This window comes from Simochromis diagramma, unplaced genomic scaffold (genome assembly GCF_900408965.1).
Source record: "Simochromis diagramma unplaced genomic scaffold, fSimDia1.1 OVJJ01000596.1, whole genome shotgun sequence".
Classification (NCBI taxonomy): domain Eukaryota; kingdom Metazoa; phylum Chordata; class Actinopteri; order Cichliformes; family Cichlidae; genus Simochromis; species Simochromis diagramma.
The window spans coordinates 23,482,769-23,498,737 of record NW_024387245.1 but is presented as its reverse complement, the minus strand read 5'-3'; the positions used below and the strand labels follow the sequence as shown (position 1 = coordinate 23,498,737).

Here is a 15,969-nt window from a genome sequence, read left to right as displayed (position 1 = left end):
CCTTTTGCTTTATTCTTTTCTTCTTTTGTCTATTAAGCTTTTCCACTTTTTGTACATGTCTTCACATCCAATAGTTTCTGCAGTTTCCTGTGGACTCAAATTGTGGTCATAAATATTCTGTACTCGTAAATCAAATGCGTAGTTGTGAACTGAGTTTTGTAACCTTGTAAACCAGAAATCTGAAAATTTTATGATTGTGCATCTATAGATGAAAGTTTGTGTGTTTGTAAAAAATATTTACACAAGTTACAATTTTTTTATTTTTTTGTTAAGTTCTGGTTACAGATACAAAGCGAAAAACTCTTTGTAAAACTCTGCGCTCAAGTTCCCTCGCTTGTGTGTGAGTTTCAACTTGCAAGAACGAATTTGACCAGATTTTTCTTCCTTTCAGCTGATTGGTCAATGTCATGTCAATCACAAGTGTAACAATCCAATCTGAGAACAGATGCGTTTGGCTGTCGGAGGGGCGTTTTACTGAGCTTCAGGACCTGGAAGGGTAAATTCCCTTTCACGTGCCAGCATTTTCCTTCATCACCACACAGGAAAACAGTCTGTGCGTGTCTGAGTTCGGTGATTTTCTTTGTCACAGGTTTACGTGCTTATACAGGGACCTCCAGAGCCTTTTCAACAGATCTGTGGACATCAGGGGGACAGCAGTGTTGTGGAAATGAAAAACTCTTCACTAGTCGGGATAGTTACAAAGCTTTCTTCGTTCTGAATGAGTGATACGTGATATGTTTTTATTGAACATTTGAACAAAATTCAACACAAACTCTTGTAGAGGATATAAAGCCAGAGATGTACATCTTTTGAAACGACAAGAAGCAGGTGCATCTAGTACACACAGAGGTGCCGCAAAATAATGACAGAGCTCTGCGGCCAGCGCAACAAATTTTGCATCCTTCCCTCTGAGTTAGCGGTGAGCGCAGCGCATGCCGCGTCCGTTGTGAAAGGGCCTTTATGCTGCACAGCAGAATCCATTCAGGGGGATAACATGGTGCTCGATTCTCAGTCCTGATACTATCAGAGCTGCTTCAGTGTTATCAGTGACAGCACCGGTGTGGATGAGTGTGTATTTTCTGTATGCGTTTGTTCTGGCAGTGTCTTCCTTGGTGCATATGCTGCAGTTGGTCGGTGCTTTGTTGAGCAGGTTTGGCCACAGTCTCTTCCTGTTGTTCTCTGTAATATTTGCATGTGCTTTGTTTTGTGCTGATTGAGTCTCTTAGACTGAATTCAAAACCGATGGAGAAAAACAAAATCCTACTCTTCTGGGAGGGACATAAACCAGAACACGAGATAATAAAATCTGCAACAGCCTTTTGCTTGTTGTGTTTTTAATAGAGATGGCACAATACCACTTTTTTATGTCCGATACCGATACCGATATCATAAATTTGGATATCTGCCGATACCGATATGAATCCGATATAGTGTATTTTTTAATCAATAAAACAGTTTTTTTACTGTCTTGCTGCTTTTTGTATAAGTTCATACTCAAGTTTAAAAAAAATCAAACACTAAAGCTATTCTGTTATACCTGTATGCAAAAAATGCACTGCACCCAAAATATTTCATAGTTCAGCAATACTGATCAATCTAATAAACTTAAACCTACTCCATCCTCCCTATTCTGGTATTTTAAAGAGAAGTTAGCAGAAATATTAAGCAACCTAACTAATAGGGTTCTAAAGCTCCCAGCAAAAAAAAAAAAAAATAGGGAACCACCCACCCTCCACCTCATGATGCTTAATTGACGTAATCAACTATAATTTGATGCAGTGTGGGGGGAAAAATACACAGAAATCAGTTATTTTTCAAGAATAATTAAATAGATTCAACATCGTTCTTCAACAAAATTGCAGATTGAACAAATGGTATCTTTCCAAAGGAAAAAGTACTATAGCTTACTAGGGTATATTGGACTTAATAGTTATTATATACAGTAATGGACTTCTATACATTTTACATCAGATTAAAACTTTGGGTGTAAGATTCAGAAAATTATTTATTAAAAGCTAGATATTTTAAATGAGAATAAGAAAGAAAAGTATGTCTTTGTGCCCCCTTTTCCCTGTTAATGCCCTATCGGCCCCCCTGGCTAAACTTTGCTAGATCCGCCCCTGCACAGTTACCAGCCGTCAGCTACGTAGAAAAAGATCCTCGAGTAGAAAGTAATAATAAATAAATTCTAACAACAGCTGATCAAAGGTTAAACATGCTGCTGTTGTTCAGCTGCTGGTTTCCTCTTTCTGGCGCGAAGTGGGCGATAAACAAACAAGAGAGACAGACTCGCAACAGAAAAGCCGATCAGCTGATCATTGATCAGTTTCATGATTGAAGTAGCAGCAGGAGAGAGAGAGAGAAGAGGCAGTCGCTCCATATATCGGTTGTTAAGCTTAACGCTGGAATACTTTACAAACATTCAGAGATGAACTTACACACTTGCTTTACTTCTCTCTGGGATCACTTCCTCGGAGATGAAATGCCGGATTGCTAGCGAGGCTACAAATACACACAGCCGCTCTATCACGTGACCCGTACTGCTGCGATCTGCTATGGTTATGAGCCGAGTTACGCCATGTCGCAAGTTTTGTGAGGTGCTTTTTTGATATTTAATGGATCGGATTACATTTTTTTAATTTTTCTCCGATATCCGATCCAGTAATTTACGTCAGTATCGGACCGATACCGATACGTAATATCGGATCGGTCCATCTCTAGTTTTTAATAGCGTTTATTTGTCCTGCATGTCTTTATTGTCACTTCACACGGAGGGATGAAAGGGCTGGTTTTATGAGAGAAGAGAAAGTGTATGTAGGGAGGAGATCGGGGTGGAGTGATGGTTCCTAACTTACTTTTTTTTTTTCTTACATTGACAACAGAGCTCCCCTGAATTTAACAAACACTGATGATTGTCTAAATCAAAACTTTTGTTTGATTTTAAATAATTTTGTCCGTAGTAGTTCTAGCATATATGATATTATTTTTCACTGAAATGATAGCAGCAGAGGCGTGTTTAAAGGGGGGTTTAGGGTGTTCCTGCATCCAGGTTTTTATAACGTGAAATATTGTAATAATATTCTACATTTTTAACACATTTGTAAATTTAAGTTAAAAAAAATCCGCCTCATATGCCTCCCATTGGTTTCGTCCATTGCCTGCCTCCCCGCAACTCCTCAACACCTCATTTAAAAAGCTGCGCCCATGCTCCTGCTCATAGATCATACCATTCTTTCTGTGGTACAATGATTAATGTTTATTTCACACTTTTAAGGTTTGAGGTTCAGACCTGCTGGAGTTTGCATGTCCTCCCTTTTCTTTTCCTGCATGTGCTTTTCCGACTTCCTCCCACAGTCCAGACACATCAGTTAGCTGTTGATTCTATAATGTCCAGCTCAAAAGGTTAAACTGTATAAAATAATAGATAAATGAGACAGGGGTTAAAATCTGAGCGCAATAGATAAATCCCAGTCCATTTTCATTATTCCAATTCATTTTGAGCAAATTTTGAGTACATTTTCAGAACACTGCCCAGTTAAAACCGGGATGCCTATCCAGTCTTTAAGTCTGATGTCATTAGCTGTTTCCAGGTCCAAACACCGCTTCAGGTCCCAAAGTCAAATGAACACTGCAGCATCACTGAGAGTTACAAACTGTCTAAATTCTTTCATCTTTAATAAAATGATCAGTGTGGCTGCTCTACCAGGTGTAACAATTAAGTTTAACATCCAGGCATCCATGAAAACAGAATGTATTAAATTTAACGGAGTTAGAAGTTAGCTCACTAGTTTTCGCCTAAACATGATATAGCATGACTGAGAGATTTCTGAAAGATTCAAACGTACAGCTCTGCTATCACTTCCAACATAAATTAAGACAGAAAACTAAACAGAAATGACGTTTGTAGGGTTACTGAAGTTGGGCTAGCTGATATATAATGATGTGCTACGTAATCGCTAGCTACACAGCTATGTTAGCATAACATAAACAGTGAAGCTGGAGGATGAACGCTAACTTTTTTTCACTCGATAAAAGTTAGTGTGAAGGTTCCTGATGGTTAGGGACAAATGCAATCGCATGGCAGGATGCTGTAAACGGACCAAACTTCAGTCAGGAGAACAACTGAGATAATCCATCCACAATACGAGGTTAGTCATTAATTTACTGCTGCATGGGCTGGGCTGTAGTTACATCGTAAGGTTTTAAAAACTGAGCTGATCACTGCCTTTTTTTAGGGACTTGTTCAAATTAAATAGAACAAAATACAAAGCATTAAACATGTTAAAAATACAACACCCTTAATAAAGGCAGAGTAGTTTGGACCTGGAAGCAGAGTTCATATGTCATCGCTTAAAGATCGGATTATTGCAATCGTGTTTATTTCTGCTGTGAAGCTGGACATTTAAACGTGGGAGTCTATGGGATTGGCTCATATTTAGAGGCAGCCTCAAGTGGCTATTAGAGGAACTGCAGTCCTTTAATTAATATAATGTGTACATTCACCCAGAAAATTGGCACGTTAACCAGTAGCCCCACTGCTGAGTCATCATCCAGCTCAGTCACTCTCAGTGTAAGACCAAAGCTCTGATATTAAAGATTAAAACATGTAAATATTCAGATTTAGGTTTTTAGGTGCTCTGACCTCTGGGTAAATGATGATAAACTGTTTTTCTTTCAGGTTTCTTGATCACTGCAGTTACAAAGTAAATAAAATGAGATGGACTGAATTTGAAACTTGATGAGAAAAGGAGGCCAAGAGGAATTTGAAAACATTCGATCATAGTTGCGTAGCTGTCTGTAGGTGTCCCCTCCGCCTCTTTTCTCCCAGTACCTCTCTCTCTTTGTCTTCATCCATTCATCTCCGCTGACTCTCTGTCTTTGTGCTCTTTTGTTGTCAGTTGACGTAATCGAGCTGAATGAATGTTTGAGTTTCTCTGCTCAAAAAAAGACGAGGAGGAAGTCATTACAGGGATGAACCGCCTCAATAGAGTCTCCCAGGCAACCCGTGCGTGTGTGTGTGTGTGTGTGTGTGTGTGCACAGTGACTTTGTGGGGACCCATATGGACACTTTTAACAACACAAAAAAATCACTGTGAGTTCACACAAAACCCAGTTTGGTTCCGTTACAATATTTTTTAAAAGGTCTCCAAAGACATTTGTTAACTCTTTGAAGGAAATCCCAACTATTTAGAGTTACAGCCCTTATTATGATATAAATGCGCAATATTTTCACTGTTTTATAAAATCTGAATCTTTTCACACATATTTTGATCTAGAAAGAGTGTCATTAGCTCAATAGCGTAAATTCCAGGGCTATTATTATTTCTATTGGCCTGGAGTTTGCAAAGTATAAATAAGATGGCACAATGAGCCTTGTTTTGTTAAACAGGAAACAAGCAACATGATTCTATTTGATTTAAAGTACTGACGTTCATTTTAACTTAGCTATAAATGTCAAAACATTAAAATGTCAAATTAAAATTAACCCAGCAAGTAAAATTTCTGTTTCAAATGCATAAAAACCCCTCCACTGAGTATTTTTACTCAATAAATCAGTAACTTTAGTTCATGTAATGGAGTGAATGTAACCTCTCACATCTCACCCTTCTCTACACGTGCATGCAACCATATCATGTGACAAAATTCCACACGCAGGTCACATGACACTAAACTGTCTCCATGGCAGCTTGGTAAAACATTTCTGCTGAGGAAGGTTTCAAAATAAAAGCTTCAGAAATGGATAAGTTGGACATAAGGCGAGTTTAACTTAGTGATGATTTACTTACTTAACATTTTCTTGTGTATCTGTGTGCGCTTTAACACCACTGTTTGTAACCCAGAAACAGCAGAGATCCTTACCTGATCTTCACCTGCTGGATGGGTCATTTTTACCTCTAATGATTGAAGTGTGACATAAAACCAGTTTGTGGACTGATTGTTTCCTCTCCTGTGGATGATTTCAAAATATATTTCCTCCACTTCAGTCATATTCAGACAGAGTTGGTACTTTTTTGAGAAATGTTATCAGACCATCTCCAATTTAAAATAAAACTACTGTTTATGATGTTTTTTATTGATTTTTTCATCTTTAGTTGTGACTCACACTGCTATTGAACTTGATGAACTCAGGTGAGGTCAGGGCCAAAACGCTGTTTGCGTGCGCGCGCGCGCGTGTGTGTGTGTGTGTGTGTGTGTGTGTGTGTGTGTGTGTGTGATGAGATGGAAAGTGGAATGTGACAACGCAGTCCCTCCTGTTCTGGTGATTTCTGGGTGTTTGTGGCTGCCTTGCATTCCTCTGACCAGCCCAACAGGTTTTATTTTAATGGGCCTTTATCTATGCACCTGTGTGTGTGTGTGTGTGTGTGTGTGTGTGTTTCTGATAATGCAGTGGTGGAATGTCCGCAGCTCATAGTGTAACCCTGGGTGTGTTGTGTTTTGTGCTCTCTCTCTGTTTTTAAAGGGGTTGTAGATATAAATGGCTCTGCTGGGTGGAGGAACGATGGAGAACTGCCTTTGATTTGATTTTCAATCAGAATACACTGTTTAGAATAAGGTTTTTTCACTAGCTTTCCATTTAGCTAGGGTGGTGTCACTACTGGTAGCGTGACCCTGGACCCTACAGAGGTTACACAGGTAGTCCAACTCCCACAGGATGGTACCTCAACGTGTGCCATTGCTAGAAGGTTTACCATGTCTCCCAGCACAGTTTTAATCAAATCATTTGCCCCTATCTCAACTTTGAATTTAATTGAATCTTTATTTTGAAAATGTTAAAAAATACAACCACATAGAAATAAAAGAGACAAACAAATGAAGCAAAACAAATGGAAAACAAAGCAACCACAAATATAAAACAAACAAAAAAACTTTCATGTTCAAAAAGGAGCAGGAACTTATTTAATCCCACACCCTTTCCACTATTTAGTTATCAATACACTACAGAAATCAGAAATACCTCATTACAATTACATCATATGTTACATGTCTTATTATTATTACTATTATTATTATTTTAAATGTATTTATTAATATTTTATATATATATAAACACACATCAGCATTATGAAAATATTGGACAAGAACACATTATCAGAGCTCTACCTCCTCCCTGTACCCAACAAAAAACATTCCCTTGAACCTCGACTTTGACCCTAGCTTCCTCATCTGTCACACCAGCCCTCTGCATGTTCTCCTTCACTACATCCATGAATCTTCTCTCTGGTCTTTCTCTTTTCCTCCTGCCTGGCAGCTCCATATTCAACACACACTACTTACTTATTTATCCTTACTAAAGTGTACATGTTCAGATGGGTTTTATGGTGAGGTTTCATATCTTGTGGGACAACAATAAATTAATCAAAATCTAGTTAGCATGAACTGCACACAGGCACAGATACCTCAGAGTTAATGCTGTCTAATATATACAATATTAAATGGGGATAGTTAACTAGACCTTAACAGGCTGTAAGCATCTGTATTTTTGCTGTAAATTTAGATACTTTAACATGAAAGTCTGATGATGATTAAAATTAAGATTTTAACCCTCTGATGCATAGTGGTCACTGGAGTGGACAGCTACTAAAACATACATATCTCTTTAATGCAATGGTTTCTATGGTGGAACTGCATATTGTCTATGTGCACGTTAGCATATGCTACTTCCGGTGCGGAAACTCCTGTGGGGAGCTTTGTTTCCGGTGTCCTATTCGCGCCCTGTTTACGGTCCAAAACAAGTTAAGCAAATGAATGAATCAAGCGGCGATTTACATTTCTATAGATGTCTTGGGCATTTACCAATATATCTGTAAATGATGTTCATCGACTTGTCGATATTTTTTCCCCGCGCCTCAGAACAAAAGAGAAAAGGGATTCAAATGTTATATTTCTCAGCTGTCCCTTGTTTATCGCGGGTGTTATGTTCTAAAAATTACCAGCGATGGGTGAAATCAAGTAGCCAATTTTATTTTTTGACGGTGCAAAGCGTTTGGTGGACATCGTGGACATACAGTATTGCACTTCAGAGTCACACTGCTAGCGATCGATGCAGCAATTCTGTACTGTACAGGAGAGACGTCACGGAGGAGATCGTCTGCAGCGATCAGGACGCAGGACACAATGTGACGTAAAAAAAAGCATGCAAACTTGCACTAAACAATCTGCGAAACAGGGAGGTGAAAGGTGAACCGTGTTATAGTGAGGGACCGCTGTAATTTTGAAGGTAAGTCACAACATACCCTTAGTAAATACTAATGTATAGAAACCCTTACCAGCAATCATTCATTTTTTTCACGGTTTGTTAACATGCTGTGTAGGTGTGTACTTGACTAGCTGATCTCGACATAACGGGGAAACATCTGGTTTGACTATTCTTCACCTGTAGTTTGAATGCTGAACATTTGCCTGTTTAAATCATAAGACCAGTCACTATACAGAGATGTGCTTCTGAATATGAACGAGGTGTCTTCTGCTGCAGTAATGCAGTTCTGCTTGTGTTGAGTGATGTAAACAACTGATCGATCTAAACTCTTTAAACGTCAAAGTTGATCATTAGATTTTTTATGACACACAGTGGTGAGTGTTCCCACCTTCTGCTCTTTGTAACTTAACGCGATCTTTCCGTTTTCGAGTTTTGGACATGATTTTGGAGTATATGTTCGCAGTAGCGATTGACCGCAAAGTAAAGCTACCGGAAATGTAGAACCCCACATCCGGTCTCAAACCAGGAAGTTAGCATTTTCTCGTGCACAGGGTCAATTAGCCTCTAGAGTGCTCTCTGCTGCCATGCTCCATTGAGGTCAATTCAGTGTTCAGTTAGTGCAACTGCAAGTAAATTTCCTCTGAATCAAAGATGGCAGACAAACTGTCACTCCTGCCGACCACTGCTTGCATATCCTGTCAATCCTTCTATGCTAAAAGAGCCCAGCAGGTAAAAAAAAAAAAATGATGATATGCAGTAACATCTAGGGAAGGATATTATCTGTTTGGAATAAGAAATTGTTATGTCTAATATGTAGAAAACTACAATTAACCATGTGTCCAATGAAGTGGACATCATGCATTACCCACTATATTTTTTTAACATAAGTCATAAATTGTCTCACTGTTTTTTTGGGACTGTTTTGGTTATAAGTAAGCGTATAATTGTTACATTTATAAGCTACTCATTTAAAATATATATTTTTGTGCAGATCAGCTGTAGTTTGAGTTACTATAATAATTATTTTATCATATTTTGTAGACTTCAAATGCAGCAAAGAATAAGGCAGCGTACAGAATAGTCCAGGAAATTCCATCCAGCTCCAGTGATGATGATTTCATTGATGAGTCCAGTGATGATGAGTGGCTGCCAGAGCAGAACAGAGACATAGGAGCTACAGATGATGAAGACACAGACAGTCAGGATGCAGAAAGTGAGAACGGGGCAGGATGAAGAGGAAGGTCAGCATTATCAGGGAGCTGTGGGAGATGGATACATGGCAGATCTAATTGATAATATAACATACAACACCAACTTGTATGCTCTACAAAAAGGGAAAGAACTGTCAGTAACAGGAGAAGAGATGCAGGTTTTTTTAGGGAGCAACCTGATCATGGGGTACATTCGGTATCCTAGGGCACGAATGTACTGGTCTAGTGAGGACTGTCTTCGTCTTGGAATAATTGCAAATGCCATGTCTGTAAGCAGATATGAGCGAATCCTGAGATACCTGCACTTTGTAGATAACTTGACTTACCAGCCACCAAACACAGACAGGCTCTTCAAAATAAGACCAATCCTATATGCTCTTCAGGAGACATTCAAGGCAGCAGCAGACCCTGAGGAATTTCAGTCAGTTGATGAGCAGATAATTCCTTTCAAAGGCCTACTGTCCATCAAGCAATACATACCAAAAAAGCCCAAATCCTGGGGAGTGAAGGTATGGGTGAGAGCAGGAACCTTAGGCTATATGACAGGCTATATGGTTCGACAGTTCTGTCATCCACATGATCTCGTCCTGTGCTGGCCAATCCCCTGAAGATGTTGCCAACAGATGGGTCAAGAAGGAAAAAAAGATGACGATGATCCAAAAGCCCTTCTCCGTGACCCAACACATGGGTGGGGTTGATCTTGTTGACCAATGTCTGGCAATGTACCCCCACAGACGTCGAAACAAGAGGTGGTATATACCTGTGTGCCATTGTGCCCTGGATGCTTTGCAAACTTTCGCACAGCCTAGGTGTGATGAACATAGAAGTGTTCAGAGATGCAGAGACTAAGATGTCAGTTTGTGTTTTCTTCCAGCATGCTAATAAGGGCTTGGTAATACTGTCCTGCATCGTTATAGAACTGTGTAGACTCAAAAATGTTTCTTGTTGGAGATAGTTTGCCATATTCAGGTGTAGGAGTCACAGCTAGGACTGTTGATTGGTTTTGTTATTTACGTCTAAACATTGGGGCTATATGAGTTGAAAGTTCCAAAAAATTGCTGAGGTGTTTTTCAAAGGATACAAGCAAACAAGGGTTTGTATATTTACAATAGAACACAAGGTAATTCATTTTTATAGTAAATTCACAGCATTTCATGCTAAGTGCTGGGGCGCATGTAGTCCACTGGAGTGGACAAGTTTATAACTTTATATATTTTTTGGGGGAAAAAGAGTTGAACATTTTTTTTCATGTCCCGAGAAGAATAAAAGCACTTAAGAAAAAAATCTTGACCAAGGCTTTCATAATTCATGCATCAGAGGGTTAAAATGATTCCCTGTGGAATTGAGTTGAGTTGTTTTTTTTCTAAATCAGAGAGAATCGTTGCTGCAGTCAGGAGTATATCAGTACTGCATGTACCACAGGTGGTCATGAGCTACACTGGAATTTAGTTGTGCTGAGATTTTGTAGGCCATATGTGTCCTAAATACCACAACATACTTATATTTGGCCCATATAAGGCAAACACACTCACCCCGAGTCAGATGAACCTAAGAAAACTACAAAGGGTCCAGATTTAGGCCAAACATTCAGAACCATGCAAACATCATGAGCCATATGCCATTACTTTATATTTTGCTAGGAAAATGGGAAAATAGGTACATAATTTTATTGAAACATATGCAAGCGTACATGGAAATACACTATATAAGGTAAAAAGCAAGTTTTTACAGTTCTAATGAGCTTGAAAATCAATATTTGGAACAGACCATGAGGCAGACCCAGGATACACAGCAGAGATTCTGATTCTATGCTGGGGAAAGAGTTGGATGGATGGATAGATGAATGCGGCCTCATTTAAGCTAAACACTCATAGTTATTTTGTGTAAAATACAAAATAAACCCAGAGTTGAAAACGAAGTGGTTCCAAATTTATAGTTTATCAGTCTAGTTATGTCTTTGGCTAAGAGGGAAGCTTGTCACAAAATCACAGTCTTATTTTTGCATTTTTATTTCTGCATCACACATCTATAGCAAACGTTAGAGAGGAAGAGAGGTCAGGTGAGTGATTTTCTCTTCTGATAAAGACTTTTATTCTTTGTTTTTGTCTCTTTATTGAACTCTTATTGAAATGATAGCAGACGTTAAATACTGGACTTTGTTTAAGTACAGATGTACAAATAAACAGTCGTGATGGTTCATCTGTGGCTCCCATTTGTGTGTCTGTGTGTGAGAGCAGATGGATGATTCACTGGCCCACAGAGTAAAAACAGAAACTCATTTTCTGTGTTCTCTTTGTTCAGATAACAAAAGGACTCACAGGAGTATTTCATCTTCCAAGATCATGTGACCTCCGACCTCCCCACTGTTGTTAACGCCACAGCTGACCCTTTAAACTGCAGCTCATTGAGCACGCTCTCTTATTGTTGTCCGACCCCTTGTGGCGTTTGATGAATGTCTGAATTGTGAATGTGATCAGAACAGAGAACAGGCATGCAGACCATCCTGTCTGAACCTGTTGGACCTGAACACAGCGGGGTTTGGTTTATTTTAGCCGTCAAGTTTTGATTCATTGCAGATTAGCCAGATCTGCTCTGGGGGAGAAAGTCAGCGCAGCATAACTCGGTTCAGGTCACAAATAACAAGGTCAGAAAACTAAAAAAAAAAAAAAACTTTAAATGCATTTTTGACACTTTCACTTCTCCTTTGCTAACTCAAAAAGATACAACTCTTCCCATTTCCCTTTCATGGGAGGTTTTTATTGTGAAATATAAAGGTTACTAAAGGTAACCCAACAGAGATCAATAAGTGACTGAAAAAGGCAGTGAATGGATCGTGTGTGCCAGTTGTGGCATTAAAAGTAGTACCTTAGAACAGCAGAGCAGTGATTATGACATGACTCATAGTGTCTCTTCATTGTTTATTACCCAGCTTTATCAGGGATTGGTCTTTGTTTGATGGTTTAAGTAGCTGTGCCGCAACAGATCACTCAAATATTCACCTTTTGTTTTCTAACAATGCTATTGGTTCAGAGCCTGTTAGGACACAGAATATGCCAGGTTTTTTTTTTTTATATGTACAACTGGCTCCTTGGTGTAAGTGCAAGCCAGATCTCTTGGATTCAACCCAGGAAGATGCAAAAATCCCTTCTTGAGAAAGAAGGGTATAAAAAAACCTGCCAAATCAGACAATCAGTTACCGTTTAGAAATGAGGAAGCAGCTAAAATAGATTTATTAGTGTGAATGCTTGAAAAGCATTCACAGTATTGTTCTTCTAATCTTTATTAGATGCCAAAAAGCATTCACACTAACTCCTTCAAAACCATTCAACTTGGCAAAACCATTCAAACACCGTTAGATTCCTCTTCTTTTGGACATGACTGCTTCTACTTTTCTCATTTTTAACATTTATATTTTTGAAATTATTCAAGTTTTTTTCAACAAAAATTTCCCATGTATTTCAATGGAGAGACCCTTCAAATTCTCATTCAACTTCCTCCTCTTTAAACTGTATCTACTTTCACACACATTGACATAGAGCCACCATTCAAACTTTAAAACGAAGACAAGACTTTCAACTACTCAACTTGTATTTATCTTTTTCAATATCTATTATACTTTTTCTTCAGTTCCAGTTTAAGTTTCATACTTTTTTCCCACCCGTTTCAGAGTTCATAATGGGTGTGTATGGGACGGAATGTTGCCGCTAGAGTGAGACAGCTCAACTGCTAGAGTGAGAGGAGGGGGGGAATTTATCTTAAAATCCTTTTTTAAAACTGCTGCTGTGTCCGCAGCGTTTGCTCTACAGCCATCATTTTACCCTCAAAACATAGCCATCGTTGTCCTCTTTCCTCCAATGTGTTTACTATTGTAATATGTGTTATGGTTCTTTCATAAATGTCACCAATGCACAGCCTCCTCCCTCCAACTCTTCCATAGACTCTAATGTTAAAATGGCTCAGAAGGTTTGTTTGAAAACCAGAAGTACAGGCTGTCTTTACACTGTCACCACGTCCATATAATAAACTCCACAGGCATGAAAACTGAGAATTTGGTAGACTGTACATTGCTGGCGCTCACGGTAAAAGAATTTTGTCAATACAAGTTGTTGTTTTCTTTTGGGAACGATTTGTTTCGGGCTGACTTTTCTGTTCATTTTAAGCAGCAAAAGTGAGGTGCATGTCTGTGTGCGTGTGTATGGAGCCATTGGGTGCAGTCACTATAGCAACCAGGCTCACACCTGCCTGCTTAACGAGCTCTGCCTGCCACTCTGCCAAGATTCATCTTAAACACTTCTCTTTCAACTGCTGCTGTGTCCACAGTGTTTGCTCTACAGCCATCATTTTACCCTCAAAACGTCGCCATCGTTGTTCTCTTTCCAACACCGTGTCTTTCAAAGCTCAGACATTTAAACTTTTTAAACTGTGTGGATCCAAGTGGAGGGATCACATTTTAGTCATTCAGTGATTCAAAGAATATGAACTTTTAATATTCATTCAGATGTTTTCTGACTCTAAATTTTCTTTTCTCATTACTCATCTTTTTCTAATTTACATTTAAAACATTTTCAGCTATTTTCCAACTTCTTCTTCTGTGTAAACGTTAGCTTTTAGCACTTCAGCTTTTTTGTTTTCAGGTGCAAGTTTCTGTATTTTTCATCTCATTCAACATTTTTAACTTAAAATTCAGCAATTAATTCATTTCAGTGCATACATTCAGATTCAAGCATTCACACTGCAGTTTCTTCAGAAAATGCACGTTCTAGTTTTTTTAGAGCTACAAATTCCAGAGTTCCATTTAATTCATCACATGAAGGTGGTCATAAAGGCAGCTCTTTGAAATGAGCATCTCTGAAAGGATCATAGACTGGTTTTATATATGGATGTGGATCAACCAGTGGCCATTTTTTTTTTTTGTTAGTCGCTGCCTTGTATGGTTTCTGGAGCCCGAAGTAACCATATTTGGATAAGAGGGTGGTGTGCTAAGTTGGATGCTGTATGACAAAACAAGCCTTATTATATGTCCGATAATTCCATTAAAAATGGCCCAAAACCAGGAATTTCGGTGGTTTTAATTAGAGGAGGTGAGGCCTACAGCTCTCTGTGCCTCTACTCCTGTAAATCAAATCAACCCCCAAATTCTAAGCCTTTACAAAATCTAAGTAAGTGACCGATTTTTTTTAGAAAATTCCCCTGAAAATTTTCTCTAAAGCAGGAAACTAATCATAGAGACCAACTTATTTTTCATAGCAGGTTTTAACCCTTTTTATTTCTAATGTAGAGTTGAACTCTTTAGCATTGGAGTCTGTGAAGGCTGCCTCACTTTTTGAGCCAGCCTCAAGTGGCCATTAGAAAAACTGCAGTTCCGTATTGGCTTCCTTGTTCAGCTGCAGATGGATGAAACAAAAATTTTGTTTAACTTTAATTTTCTGTCTATGTTTTTCCTCAGGGAGCTTGATCCGGGATACATCGAAGAGTTTATGCCTTCAACGGCTTCTCTTTCTGCTCTTCCTGCTCCTCCTCCTCCTTCTTCCTTTCCATCGCCGCCACCACCACAAGAACAACAGGAACAAAAGACGCACCGGTCATTACGTCACAGCCCACCATGTTCGGCAGTCCAACTACGCATCAGAAACCGGTAGGAGGTGGCTGGAAGCCTGTATCACCTTCCAATCAGTTGTGCCCTCAAATGGCAGTTATCCAATCATTTCTTGCCACCTGTCTGTCTTTGGAGTTCTCCACATGCGGCTGTAGTATACAAGGGTTTTAGATCGTGGTTTCTTTTTTCTGCCTTTCTAGGCAAGAAATATAACCATGGAGAAGAGTTTGTGTTCATGTGGTTATGATATAATTGGCTAAAATTAGCGTGCCATGGATTACATTTTAGGATTTTTTGCTCAAGCCCTTAGGATCAGGAGCTGTTTGAGAGACAAAAAAGGTACTTTAACACAAGCTCTCACTTTTTAAAATCAGTTGCATTAAAATTACTAAGAAACTTAATTTATAAGATATATTTAAAGGTACTTTTTGTAATTACCTACTGCAGGAAAAGATCAAATTTTCACCACTAGGGGCAACGTTTTACCACTGGGTGTGTTGTGTTGCCTTAGATATGTGCTGGTGTTTGTTTGTCATTAGGGGTCCAAATCCAGAGGCTGCATCCTCCTGAGGACCCAGCCTTCGTGGTCTACGTGGGCCGGGTCCTCCGAAGGCCGGGTAGGCCAGAAGTGAGGGCCTGTGAAGCTGGACGGTCTAACCTTCAGTTTTGCGTCACCAGCTGTCTCGGTGGAGTTTAATAAACTAGGCCGCCTGCTCCTTGCTATCTAAAATATAACAGGACACTGGAGTAAATTCTCGATCATCTAACGCTTCTGTTTAATCGGTTTTTCAGTTGACGTTTATTCAGCTGTAATCTCAGCCAAATCGATTTACTCATGAACAAATAAAACACTAAAAAACAAAAAAACAGTCCATTTTTATTTTGTCTAAGTAACTTATATACCATGTTTAACCATGTTTAAAAGACCGCGGGGGGTTTGAAAACGCTGTGCTGGGAGTTCGCTG

General features: G+C 39.1%; 1 protein-coding gene across 4 annotated transcripts in view; it reads left to right on the top strand.

Moving 5' to 3' along the window:
- The window catches only part of shroom3 (shroom family member 3), a 73,593-nt gene that overhangs the window by 16,612 nt on the left and 41,012 nt on the right, over positions 1-15,969 (top strand). For all 4 annotated transcript variants that reach the window (XM_040053366.1, XM_040053367.1, XM_040053371.1 and 1 more), the window contains one exon: positions 14,855-15,043. In XM_040053366.1, the coding sequence (XP_039909300.1) occupies positions 14,855-15,043 (189 nt within the window). The remainder of the gene's footprint in view (positions 1-14,854; positions 15,044-15,969) is intronic.